The sequence below is a fragment of the Leuciscus leuciscus genome, assembly GCF_965113295.1.
Source record: "Leuciscus leuciscus genome assembly, chromosome: 16".
Taxonomy (NCBI): Eukaryota; Metazoa; Chordata; class Actinopteri; order Cypriniformes; family Leuciscidae; genus Leuciscus; species Leuciscus leuciscus.
Window position 1 is genome coordinate 41,513,852 of NC_138740.1, and position 12,500 is coordinate 41,526,351.

A 12,500-nucleotide genomic window follows, 5' to 3' on the forward strand; every position below is an offset into this window, starting at 1 on the left:
GAGACATGCGGGAGCTGGCCATGCTGCGCAGACAGCAGATCAAGGTAACGACCCCGTCGTCACGGCGACCGTAGCATCCCAGCAGATCAAGGTAACGATCCCGTCGTCACGGCGACCGTAGCATCCCAGCAGATCAAGGTAACGACCCTGTCGTCATGGCGACCGTAGCATCCCAGCAGATCAAGGTAACGACCCTGTCGTCACGGCGACCGTAGCATCCCAGCAGATCAAGGTAACGATCCCGTCGTCACGGCGACCGTAGCATCCCAGCAGATCAAGGTAACGATCCCGTCGTCACGGCGACCGTAGCATCCCAGCAGATCAAGGTAACGACCCTGTCGTCATGGCGACCGTAGCATCCCAGCAGATCAAGGTAACGACCCCGTATGCGTTTTTTCGTATTCGTCATTCGGCGGCTCTTATTCTTACTTGCTACGGATGCAAAAAATGCAGAAAATCAAACCCCATCCGAATTCTTTTTATGGCGGATGGAAGTTTCGGAGGTAGTGTGTAAACCTGATTGACACAGCGTGAGGTCGTATTTATTTTTTGACGTGCTAAAGTTGCGAAAGCTTGAGAGTGGAGAGCTGTCAAGTCACGAACGCTGAGATAACCAGACACCACGCAACAGTCAATCAAAGACAACAGCCAATCAGAAGAGAGTGTGGGCGGAGTCTCTTTGCATTAGCAAGCAATCAATCAAAGACAACAGCCAATCAGAAGAGCATGTGGGCGGAGTCTATTTGCATTAGCAAGCAATCAATCAAAGACAACAGCCAATCAGAAGAGCATGTGGGCGGAGTCTCTTTGCATTAGCAAGCACAATCAAATTCATATTTTAATGCCATTTTAACATTAAAAGTACATACTTAGTAAATCTTCATTTTTCTCAGCTGGATCAAGATATGATATTTATTCGGTAACTCAAAACGCCACAATATTATTATGATTTGCTTTGATTTGATTCAGGAGCCTATTTTACAAAACCAGTTAGAATTTGATCAACTCACAAACAAACGCAAACTAAATACAACATGAACATTTAATTGAACTCTGAAAAATGCAAATCCTGAGATTAAGATCAAGTAAGATTATTAATAAATGCTCTAATGATCAATCCATATCCTGATAGTTATGAATGAAGTGAACACACCTAACACATCATGTAACCTGCCGTCTATCCTCTGTGTGTGTGTGTGTGTGTGTGTGAAACAGAAGCACACACACACACACAGAGAAACACACTTTGATGCTTTGTGTTTAAAAGACATTTACCGTCATTGATCTGATCAGACGAGAACTGAACTGAACTGAACTGAACTGAATAATGACTCTATTGTCTGTAGAGCTGCTTTATAGTTGAGATTGAATTCCTCATATTTGATGAAGTTTCATCATTGATTCTGTAATCGTTCAGAAGATTCGCTCACAGATCTGACTCTGGCTCTTCAGTTCAACTCACTGACTCATGATTAAATCAGAAGATTATCAGTGAACTTACAGTATAGTGAGTTATTTTTATGATCCTTTTATGCTGTTTTTGTCCACAACAATATTTAAAGGCCTGACTCTCCTCCCAGAAAAGGTTAGCCGTCATTTCACGTGTTGATTACCCATAGACCCGGTGTAGTCCAGCTAATGTAAGACAGCTGTTCTCTGTGTGCATATATGATATTATATTCCGTGATCAAAGCTGAATCTATATCTTGATTTTGATCTGTTGGTTGAGACCTGCGGATCTACAGAGACTCTTCTGTGCTGAACTCGTCTCACATGTCTGGTTCATGTATGGACATGCGATACCCACACTGCACCTCTCTGGTCACCTGACACTCGATCCCCCATAATGCCTCAGTCACTCATTCATCTCCTCATGCATTCATTCATGCGCTTCGGTGGCCATATGTTCGTCTGACTCTAAACACACTCCTAAAGAAACACACACACACACACACACCTGATGAAACGTACACACACACACACACACCTGATGAAACACACACACACCTGTGATCAGCATCTGTCATGTAAATGTGTTTATTATCTGTGGATTACAGTTCAGAGATCTGTGTGAGTGTGTGTGAATGTGTGTGTGTTCAATATAAAACCCCATAATTCAGACAAAACGCATGTAAATGTGAGTGTAGTATTTGCATGAGTGTTTGTGTGTGAATGACGAGGAGTTATACAGTGTCACTGATCTCAGAACACAAACCTGAATTGTTAGTTTGTCTGAAGGTCAACCGTAAAAACGGAGTGAGAGGGTTATTTGCATACAGGTGTTGTGTTTCTGTGTGTGTCTTGGTGTCTCTTCAACAGGTTTACACGCATCCAATATTAAAACACTGATTTCCTCATAATCTCCACTGCAGCGTCAGCTCTTTCCTCTCAGTGTCTGAAACGCTTCGTTTGAAGATTCAGTCTCTCTAAGCTCCGCCTCTCTGAGAGCTGCTCTGCTGTGATTGGTCAGAAAGCAAACGCTCATTATCATATCTGAATCTCAACTCTTGATCACAGTGATACGAACAGTAATGATGGCGTGGGTTTTACCGTATCAATCTCAGAAAACAGCGTCTTCTCCACATGAACAACACGACCCAAACTCTCCCAGTCTCAGATACACTACAGTGTTTGAGGGCGGAGCTAAGAGACGCTGCTCAGCCAATCAACACCACAGGCGGGCATTATGCTAATTAGTTACAAACCGACACAGGATCAGCAGAGCTTTAACATTCACAAACAGCTTTATTACACACTGCATCACTGTGTGTGTCTGTTGTGTGTGTGTGTGTGTGTCTGTTGTGTGTGTGTGTGTGTGTGTGTGTGTGTGTGTGTGTGTGTGTGTGTGCTGTGTGTCTGTTGTGTGTGTCTGGTGTGTGTGTGTGTGTGTCTGTTGTGTGTGTCTTGTGTGTGTGTGTCTGGTTGTGTGTGTGTGTGTGTGTGTGTCTGTTGTGTGTGTCTGGTGTGTGTGTGTGTGTGTGTGTGTGTGTGTGTGTGTGTGTGTGTGTGTGTGTGTCTGTTGTGTGTGTGTCTGTTGTGTGTGTGTGTGTGTGTGTGTGTGTGTGTGTGTGTGTCTGGTGTGTGTGTGCGTGTGTCTGTTGTGTGTGTGTGTCTGTTGTGTGTGTGTCTGTTGTGTGTGTGTGTGTTGCAGAGGTCAGTCATAGTGTTTCATTAGATGATGTTTTGCAGTGTTTTTGTGCTGTTTGTTTACTTTTTTTTACTTTTTTTATTTGACATTACAATTACCGGTACAGTGGACGAACCATATGGATTTGCTTGGGTGGTTTAGCACACATGCTAATCTCCTGTCCACGGGAGGCTTTTAGAAAGAAAATACAATAACAATACTGATAACAAGTAATAATAACAATACTAACAAAAAAGGATAAAGAAAATATACCATATGATTACAGATGAAAAAACAACAACATATATTCAAAATTGTGGCTCACACAGTCTTCACTCGCGCTTCAGTGTATCGCCGTCGCGGAGACTCTCTATTCGTTCCAGTGAAATCACAAAGCAAAATGCACACAAACGTGCCCCTGCTTGATATACAAACACTGATAAACATATTTCATCAGTTTAAAAAAAACGAGTGCGGATTAGAGCCCAGAACCTCTGACACGTGCGGCACAAGTATTACTACTGGACCATGGAAGCACACAAGTTACAAACGCGGATCTATGGATTTATTCACATGAAAATTCTCAGCACTAACATATATCAGTGCAGTAGATCTCTTTAAATGGCAAATTAAACCCAATTTACTATTGACATTGATTTCTGGACATCGTAATGCAATTTTTTCCGAAAATTGTTATCGTACATATATCTTATCATTCTTGCAACCTGTTTCAGTGGAAATGACATCAACGCATCAAACAAAGCTGCGGCTCCAGGGCACTTCAGTGGGACTATAAGGTGTCATTGTTACAGTGTAATTATATATTTTAGTAGTGAGTAATGATAATTAACTACATGTACTTACTATAGGGTTAGGGTAGCATTAGGGTTTGCTAAATTTAGTATGTAAGTAACATGCTTAACAAGGACACGGTAAAATAAAGTGTAACAATTATTAGTTATTATGATTATAGTTATGTATCTTGGCTACATCACGCAGTGAAAGCGTGCTTGGCCTGTTTATGAGTAGCAAACTCAAAGTCATGGTGCACGTGGTTACAGCAGTGATGAGGATGTTATCTGACCTGTGTGTGTGTGTGTGTCAGATCTCGCTGCAGACGGAGCGACTGGGCCCTCGGCGTGTGGACTCGTTACGCAGGGAGGATGAGGACTGGCAGAGGAAAGCTCACGCCGCTGTGCTCTCCATACAGGACCTGACCGTCAAATACTTCGAGACCACCGCACGCGCTCAGAAGGGTGAGTCACATGACCACCGGCGAGTTACATGACCACCACCTCGTCACATGACCACCGGCGAGTAACATGACCACCAGTTCGTCACATGACCACCACCTCGTCACATGACCACTGGCGAATAACATGACCACTCAGTTCGTCACATGACCACCACCTCGTCACATGACCACCTTCGGGTCACATGACCATCAGTTCATCACATGACCACCGGAGAGTAACATCACCACCAGCGAGTAACATGACCACCACCTCGTCACATGACACCCACACACTCACACTCTCTCTCTCTCTCTCTGTCTCACACACATACTCTCTCAAGATTTCAAGATTAAAATAGCTTTATTGGCATGGTGAATGAAATCTTTACATAGACAAAGCATTCATTACACTATACAATAAAAAAAAAATTCTCTCTCTCTCTCTCTCTCTACAGTGATGTTCGAGCGCATGCGGGCCGACCAGAGGAAGTTCGGGAAGGCAGCGTGGGCAGCGGCTGTGGAGCGCATGGAGAAACTACAGTACGCTGTCTCTAAAGAAACACTGCAGCTGATGAGAGCCAAAGAGATCTGCCTAGAGCAGAGGAAACACGGCCTGAGAGAGGAGGTACATGGGAGGCCCGATGGGCATTAATCTTAGACAGACATGTGAAACACGGACGAAACACATTAAAACACTTGCACGTTCACATTAGACTTACGCAGACATGTGAAATGCATACAAAACACATTGAAACAGACGAAACGGATGAAACACAACACACACACACACACACACTCTCTCTCTCACACACACATTCACTGACACACACACACACACTCACACACACTCTCTCACACACACACACATTCACATTCACACTCTCACACACACACACACACACACATACACTCTCACACACACTCTCTAACACACACTCACACGGTCTTCTCTCTCAGATGCAGGGTCTCACACACACACACACACTCACTCTCACACACACACACACACACACACACACACACACACACACACACACACACACACACACTCACTTACTCACTGCTCTCTCAGATGCCGGGTCTCTCACACACACACTCACACGGTCTTCTCTCTCAGATGCAGGGTCTTCAGGACGGTGAGGATGCGATGGTGCGTCTGGATCATCTCGAGACTCTTTATTACGAGCTTCAGCTGCAGCTCTACGAGATCCAGTTCGAGATCCTGAAGTACGAGGAGCTGCTGCTGACGGCACAACTGCAGAGTCTGCGCAGACAGATGAGTGGTGAGTGAGTGTGTGAGTGAGTGTGTGTCCTCACGCTGCGGCCCTTCATGCCTGTGTGTGTATGTGCAGAGAGGCAGGAGGAGGTGGTTTACTACGACACGTACGAGAGCCCTGACGCCATGAAGGCCACCGATGACCCCGCGACCCCTGTGACCCCTCTGACCCCTGCGAGGGAGGACGAGGCCAGGCTTCAGCAGAGGTCGAGGCAACTGGAGGCTCGCAGGGGTCGCATCACCGCCAAGAAGGCCTACCTCAAACACAAGAAGGTAACACTCAAACACAAGAATGTAACACTCAAACACAAGAAGGTAACACTCAAACACAAGAAGGTAACATTCAAACACAAGAATGTAACACTCAAACACAAGAATGTAACACTCAAACACAAGAAGGTAACATTCAAACACAAGAATGTAACACTCAAACACAAGAAGGTAACACTCAAACACAAGAAGGTAACACTCAAACACAAGAATGTAACACTCAAACACAAGAAGGTAACACTCAAACACAAGAGGGTAACACTCAAACACAAGAGGGTAACACTCAAACACAAGAAGGTAACACTCAAACACAAGAAAAGAAGGTAACACTCAAACACAAGAATGTAACACTCAAACACAAGAATGTAACACTCAAACACAAGAAGGTAACACTCAAACACAAGAATGTAACACTCAAACACAAGAAAAGAAGGTAACACTCAAACACAAGAATGTAACACTCAAACACAAGAATGTAACACTCAAACACAAGAATGTAACACTCAAACACAAGAAGGTAACACTCAAACACAAGAATGTAACACTCAAACACAAGAATGTAACACTCAAACACAAGAAGGTAACACTCAAACAAAAGAAGGTAACACTCAAACAAAAGAAGGTAACACTCAAACACAAGAAGGTAACACTCAAACAAAAGAAGGTAACACTCAAACAAAAGAAGGTAACACTCAAACACAAGAATGTAACACTCAAACACAAGAATGTAACACTCAAACACAAGAATGTAACAGTCAAACACAAGAATTTAACACTCAAACACAAGAAGGCCTACCTCAAACACAAGAATGTAACACTCAAACACAAGAATGTAACACTCAAACTCAAGAATGTAACACTCAAACACAAGAATGTAACACTCAAACACAAGAATGTAACACTCAAACACAAGAAGGTAACACTCAAACACAAGAAGGTAACACTCAAACACAAGAAGGTAACACTCAAACACAAGAAGGCCTACCTCAAACACAAGAAGGTAACACTCAAACACAAGAAGGTAACACTCAAACACAAGGCCTACCTCAAACACAAGAATGTAACACTCAAACACAAGAATGTAACACTCAAACTCAAGAATGTAACACTCAAACACAAGAATGTAACACTCAAACACAAGAAGGTAACACTCAAACACAAGAAGGTAACACTCAAACACAAGAAGGTAACACTCAATGTAACACTCAAACACAAGAAGGTAACACTCAAACACAAGAAGGTAACACTCAAACACAAGAAGGTAACACTCAAACACAAGAAGGTAACACTCAAACACAAGAAGGTAACACTCAAACACAAGAATGTAACACTCAAACACAAGAATGTAACACTCAAACACAAGAAGGTAACACTCAAACACAAGAAGGTAACACTCAAACACAAGAAGGTAACACTCAAACACAAGAAGGTAACACTCAAACACAAGAAGGTAACACTCAAACACAAGAAGGTAACACTCAAACACAAGAAGGTAACACTCAAACACAAGAAGGTAACACTCAAACACAAGAAGGTAACACTCAAACACAAGAAGGCCTACCTCAAACACAAGAAGGTAACACTCAAACACAAGAAGGTAACACTCAAACACAAGAACACAAGAAGGTAACACTCAAACACAAGAAGGTAACACTCAAACACAAGAAGGTAACACTCAAACACAAGAAGGTAACACTCAAACACAAGGTAACACTCAAACACAAGAAGGTAACACTCAAACACAAGAAGGTAACACTCAAACACAAGAAGGTAAAACTCAAACACAAGAAGGTAACACTCAAACACAAGAAGGTAACACTCAAACACAAGAAGGTAACACTCAAACACAAGAAGGTAACACTCAAACACAAGGTAACACTCAAACACAAGAAGGTAACACTCAAACACAAGAAGGTAACACTCAAACACAAGAAGGTAACACTCAAACACAAGAAGGTAACACTCAAACACAAGTTTGAGCTGATCGATTACACTGATCCGTGACGCTCTGTTCTCAGGAGATCTGTATCATCAATCACATGCAGAAGCGGCAGGGCGGTGTTTCCCAGAGTGCTTCGCTGCAGGTGCGAGTCCAACATCACAGTCCTCATCATCAGGGGGTGTCCGTGCAATCATGACATAACATACATAATAAGTTAATAAAACATGCTTGAAATAAAAATTTAATGACAAATTAAATTAATGTCTGTAGATCAAAAGTTCATAGACAAACAGTATATATTTGAAAAGAGAAAGAAGTTTTGGAACAAAAGTGCAGATTTCACTCGGAAGAAAAGGAGATTCGGTCTGTTTATCATGCAAATAAAATTATAACTGATGTTTTGTTAGAAAAATAATGTGTAGTTTTCATAAATTTAGACTGTTTTATGGGTTCGGGTGGAATCTCATATATCTCAATAAGATTTCTCATTAATATTGATAAAAATATGTTTTCTTAATTAATAAATAGAGGTTAAATAAGTGACAAACAAATGATAACATGCTAAACTTTTGTGCATTCACTCATTACTGATTACTCAGTTACAATATGCTTTTTTATAAGCTTATGTTCCACCGGGTCCAGGAATGTAAAGGTGTGTTTAATGCATCAGGAGGGTTAGATTAGGATGATTATGGCGATGGTGAATCAGCTGATGTGTGTGTCCGCAGGAGGAAGAGGAGGAAGAGGAGCAGCGGCTCTCCAGAGTCAGTCAGGAGAGACAGAAGACACTGGACCGACTGCGCAGCTTCAAACAGGTCAGCCAACATGATGACCACAGATCAGTCTCAGTCAGCGAGTCTTCAGCTGGTCATGGAGTCTCGTTCTGATGACTGTTATTGTTAGTTAACCCTGAAGACTTAGAATATTTAACCCTCATCCTTCCCTCGTGTTGTGTGACACATCTATCCCTCGCGGGCCAGAATTACCCGAGGGAAGGATGAGAAAATAATTTGTGTAATTGAAATGAAGCTAAAATAAAATATAAATATTAGGTGGAAAACTTAAACTCATCAGTGAGTTCTGATTGGTCCATGAGATTCTGATGCTGTGATTGGTCTCCTGCAGCGTTACCCGGGTCAGGTGACTCTGAAGTCCACGCGTGTGCGCCTGGCTAACTCCAGGAAGAAGGCGGGAGCGAGCGCTAGGCCGGAGACGCAGGCCGCTAGCGTTCAGACGGACGACGCTCCGGCTCGGTTACAACATTTGTCTGGAGCGCCGGAGCTCCTCAGACCCGACAGCTTCCTGTCTCTGCCCCCGATGGGCGGAGCTATCGCCGAGGCCCCGCCTCCTGTGCACGCATCACTTCCTCCCGCCCGAGAGCTGTTGCTGCTGGACTCCTCCACCTCGCCCATCTCACCTCCTCCCCCTCCCCCTCCGCCGCCTCCTCCTCCTCCTCCCCCTCCCCCCTCTCTGGAGGAGACGCCCAGCGCCGGTCCGGCTCAGACCCGGAGCCCCGTACGCCAGCCGGAAGCGGACAGTCCTCTCGGGCCGTTCACCGCGCGCTTCTTCGACAGCAGTCAGCTCCTGAACGCCAGGAAGAAGCTGAGGAAGACCTCGTCACTGGAGTCCAACCAGTGGAGGAGAGGTGAGGTCACTTCCTGTCACATTACACACTTATTCACGCATCATCAAGCTAAACCGTTGCTATTGTTTTGAATAATCGACCTCTAGTGGCCAATCTTACACACTGTGCCTTTAAATCTTCAAGCTCAAGAAGTGAAGGAGTGGTGAGGTCACTTCCTGTCACATGCGTTAAACACAGGCGAATATCGTCTGCAGTTAGAGAGCTTTAGGTTTAGATAACGGAGCACGCATCACATTAAACATTGGTCATGTGATGCGTCACGTGACCTGTGAGATCAGCCGAAGGCGGACGTTAAACGTAACTTTAATCAGAAAACAAATATAAATGACAAAAGGAGCGGCAGCAGATATAAGCATAATAAAAGAGAAACAGGCTCTCATGCCCTGAGTCACGATACAACTTCACGTTCGCTCATCCATAAACATGATTTCCATCAGCGGTGGAGGTGTAGACAATAACTCCCATGATTCCACACTCACCATTCCACAGCTACACCTTTGCTATTGTTTTGAATAAGCGACCTCTAGTGGCCAATCTTACATACTGTGCCTTCAAACCTTCAAGCTCATGAAGATGCACAAGAGACTTGATGGACTGAACTGACTCCTCTCACACATCCAGTGTTAGAATGGAAAATACACACACAGTTATCAACATGCCCATCTAGACGAGAATTACTGTAAAACCACAGGGAGAGATTGTGATGCGTGTCAGTATACTGGATATTTCATATGCGTTTCATTCATACAGTGAAGAGTTTTGCACAAAAAAATATTTTAAAAAGTTGCAATTATGAGAAAAATTATATAATTATGAGATAAAAAGTTGCAATTGTGAGAAAAATTATATAATTATGAGATAAAAAGTTGCTATTATGATAAAAATGATATAATTATGAGATAAAAAGTTGCAATTGTGAGAAATTATATAATTATGAGATAAAAAGTTGCTATTATGATAAAAATGATATAATTATGAGATAAAAAGTTGTAATTGTGAGAAAAATGATATAATATGAGATAAAAAGTTTCTATTATGATACAAATGATATAATTATGAGATAAAAGTTGCAATTATGATAAAAATGATATAATTGAGATAAAAAGGTGCTATTATGATAAATGATATAATTGAGATAAAGTTGCAATTGTGAGAAATGATATAATTATGAGATAAAAAGTTGCAATTATGAGAAAAATGATATAATTGAGATAAAAAGTTGCAATTATGAGAAATTATATAATTATGAGATAAAGTTGCAATTGTGAGAAATGATATAATTATGAGATAAAAAGTTGCAATTATGAGAAAAATGATATAATTGAGATAAAAAGTTGTAATTGTGAGAAAAATTATATAATATGAGATAAAAAGTTGCTATTATGATACAAATGATATAATTATGAGATAAAAAGTTGCAATTATGATAAAAATGATATAATTGAGATAAAAAGGTGCTATTATGATAAATTATATAATTGAGATAAAGTTGCAATTGTGAGAAATGATATAATTATGAGATAAAAAGTTGCAATTATGAGAAAAATGATATAATTGAGATAAAAAGTTGCAATTATGAGAAATAATATAATTATGAGATAAAAAGTTGCAATTGTGAGAAATGATATAATTATGAGATAAAAAGTTGCAATTATGAGAAAAATGATATAATTATGAGACAAAAGTCCAAATTGTGAGAAAAAAGTCCAAATGTGAGCTGAATAATAGCGTGAGCGTTATTTATAAGCGTTGCATAAGAGATTTGTGTTTTGTTGTCGGCTGGTCATGTTGTGTGTAAGAGCACATGATCTGAAGTGTTTCCTCACCGTAGCGGCGTGTTGTTGTGTCCTCAGCGAGCTCCCCGATGCATGAGGTTCTGGCATTTGTGAAATACAAAACACAGTTGCAAGAAAGAAGTCAATCTGAGATAAAAAGTCACAAATGCGAAAACATTTTTTTTAAAGAATTGTGAGAAAAAAGTTGCAATTGCGTGAAAAATGATATAATTATGAGATAAAAGTCCAAATTGTGAGAAAAAAAGTCCAAATCTGAGCTGAATAAGCTTTGGTCATGTTGTGTGTGTTCCTCACCGTAACGTTGGTGTTGTTGTGTCCTCAGCGAGCTCCCCGATGGACGAGGTTCTGGCGAGTCTGAAGCGCGGGAGTTTTCACCTTCGTAAAGCCGAGCTGAGGGTTCTGGCGCCGGACCCGGACGAGGACGACGAGAACAACATCCTGGCTCAGATCCGTAAAGGCGTTCAGCTGCGTAAGGTGCGGCGACACGAGCGCGGGTCAGGCATGGACTCCAGTGACCCGCTGACCCGCTCCATCCACGAGGCCCTGAGGCGCATCAAAGAGGCCTCACCCGAGTCCGAGTCCGAGGACGAGACCACACCCGGCGCCGACTGGGACAACTGAAGCCTTCAGCACGCCACGCTCACTCTTCATCTGTGTGTGTGTGTGTGTGTGTGTGTGTGTGTGTGTGAGACAGCATCCGGCCACACTAGCGGACCAAAGTCTGGACCAATTATGATGTTTTAATGTTTCTAAGAGTCACCAAAGCTGCATTTGTTGATCAAAAAATACAGTAAAATAGTGAAATATTATTGTTATTTAGAATAGTTGTTTTCTATGTGAATATCTAGTAAAGTGTAATTTATTCCTGTGATCAAAGCTGAATATACAGCATCATTACTCCAGTCTTCAGTGTCACATGATCCTTCACAAATCACTCTAATATGAGGATTTGATGCTCATTTATGATTATTAATGTTTGTGCTGCTTCATATGTTCATGATACACTACTGTTCAAAAGTTTGGGGTTTGTCTTAAAAGAAATTAATACTTTTATTAATCAAGAATGCATTAAATTGATCAAAAGTGGCAGTAAAGACATTTATAATGTTACAAAAGATTATATTGCTGTTCATTTGAATTTTATATTCATCAAAAAAAAAAAATATATATATATATATATATATATATATATATATATTGATCATCAAAT

General features: G+C 41.6%; 2 protein-coding genes across 2 annotated transcripts in view; one reads left to right on the forward strand and one right to left on the reverse strand.

Moving 5' to 3' along the window:
- The window catches only part of homer1 (homer scaffold protein 1), a 190,370-nt gene that overhangs the window by 105,754 nt on the left and 72,116 nt on the right, over nucleotides 1-12,500 (reverse strand). The gene's annotated exons all lie outside the window — the stretch shown is intronic.
- Nucleotides 1-12,500, forward strand: part of jmy (junction mediating and regulatory protein, p53 cofactor) — a 21,951-nt gene that overhangs the window by 8,608 nt on the left and 843 nt on the right. The window contains exons 2-10 of the mRNA XM_082140078.1: nucleotides 1-44; nucleotides 4,233-4,383; nucleotides 4,817-4,986; nucleotides 5,479-5,644; nucleotides 5,714-5,910; nucleotides 7,926-7,991; nucleotides 8,578-8,664; nucleotides 8,975-9,494; nucleotides 11,613-12,500. The exon at nucleotides 1-44 is cut by the window's left edge and continues 130 nt beyond it; the exon at nucleotides 11,613-12,500 is cut by the window's right edge and continues 843 nt beyond it. Coding sequence (XP_081996204.1) covers nucleotides 1-44; nucleotides 4,233-4,383; nucleotides 4,817-4,986; nucleotides 5,479-5,644; nucleotides 5,714-5,910; nucleotides 7,926-7,991; nucleotides 8,578-8,664; nucleotides 8,975-9,494; nucleotides 11,613-11,911 — 1,700 coding nt within the window. The 3' untranslated portion in view covers nucleotides 11,912-12,500. The remainder of the gene's footprint in view (nucleotides 45-4,232; nucleotides 4,384-4,816; nucleotides 4,987-5,478; nucleotides 5,645-5,713; nucleotides 5,911-7,925; nucleotides 7,992-8,577; nucleotides 8,665-8,974; nucleotides 9,495-11,612) is intronic.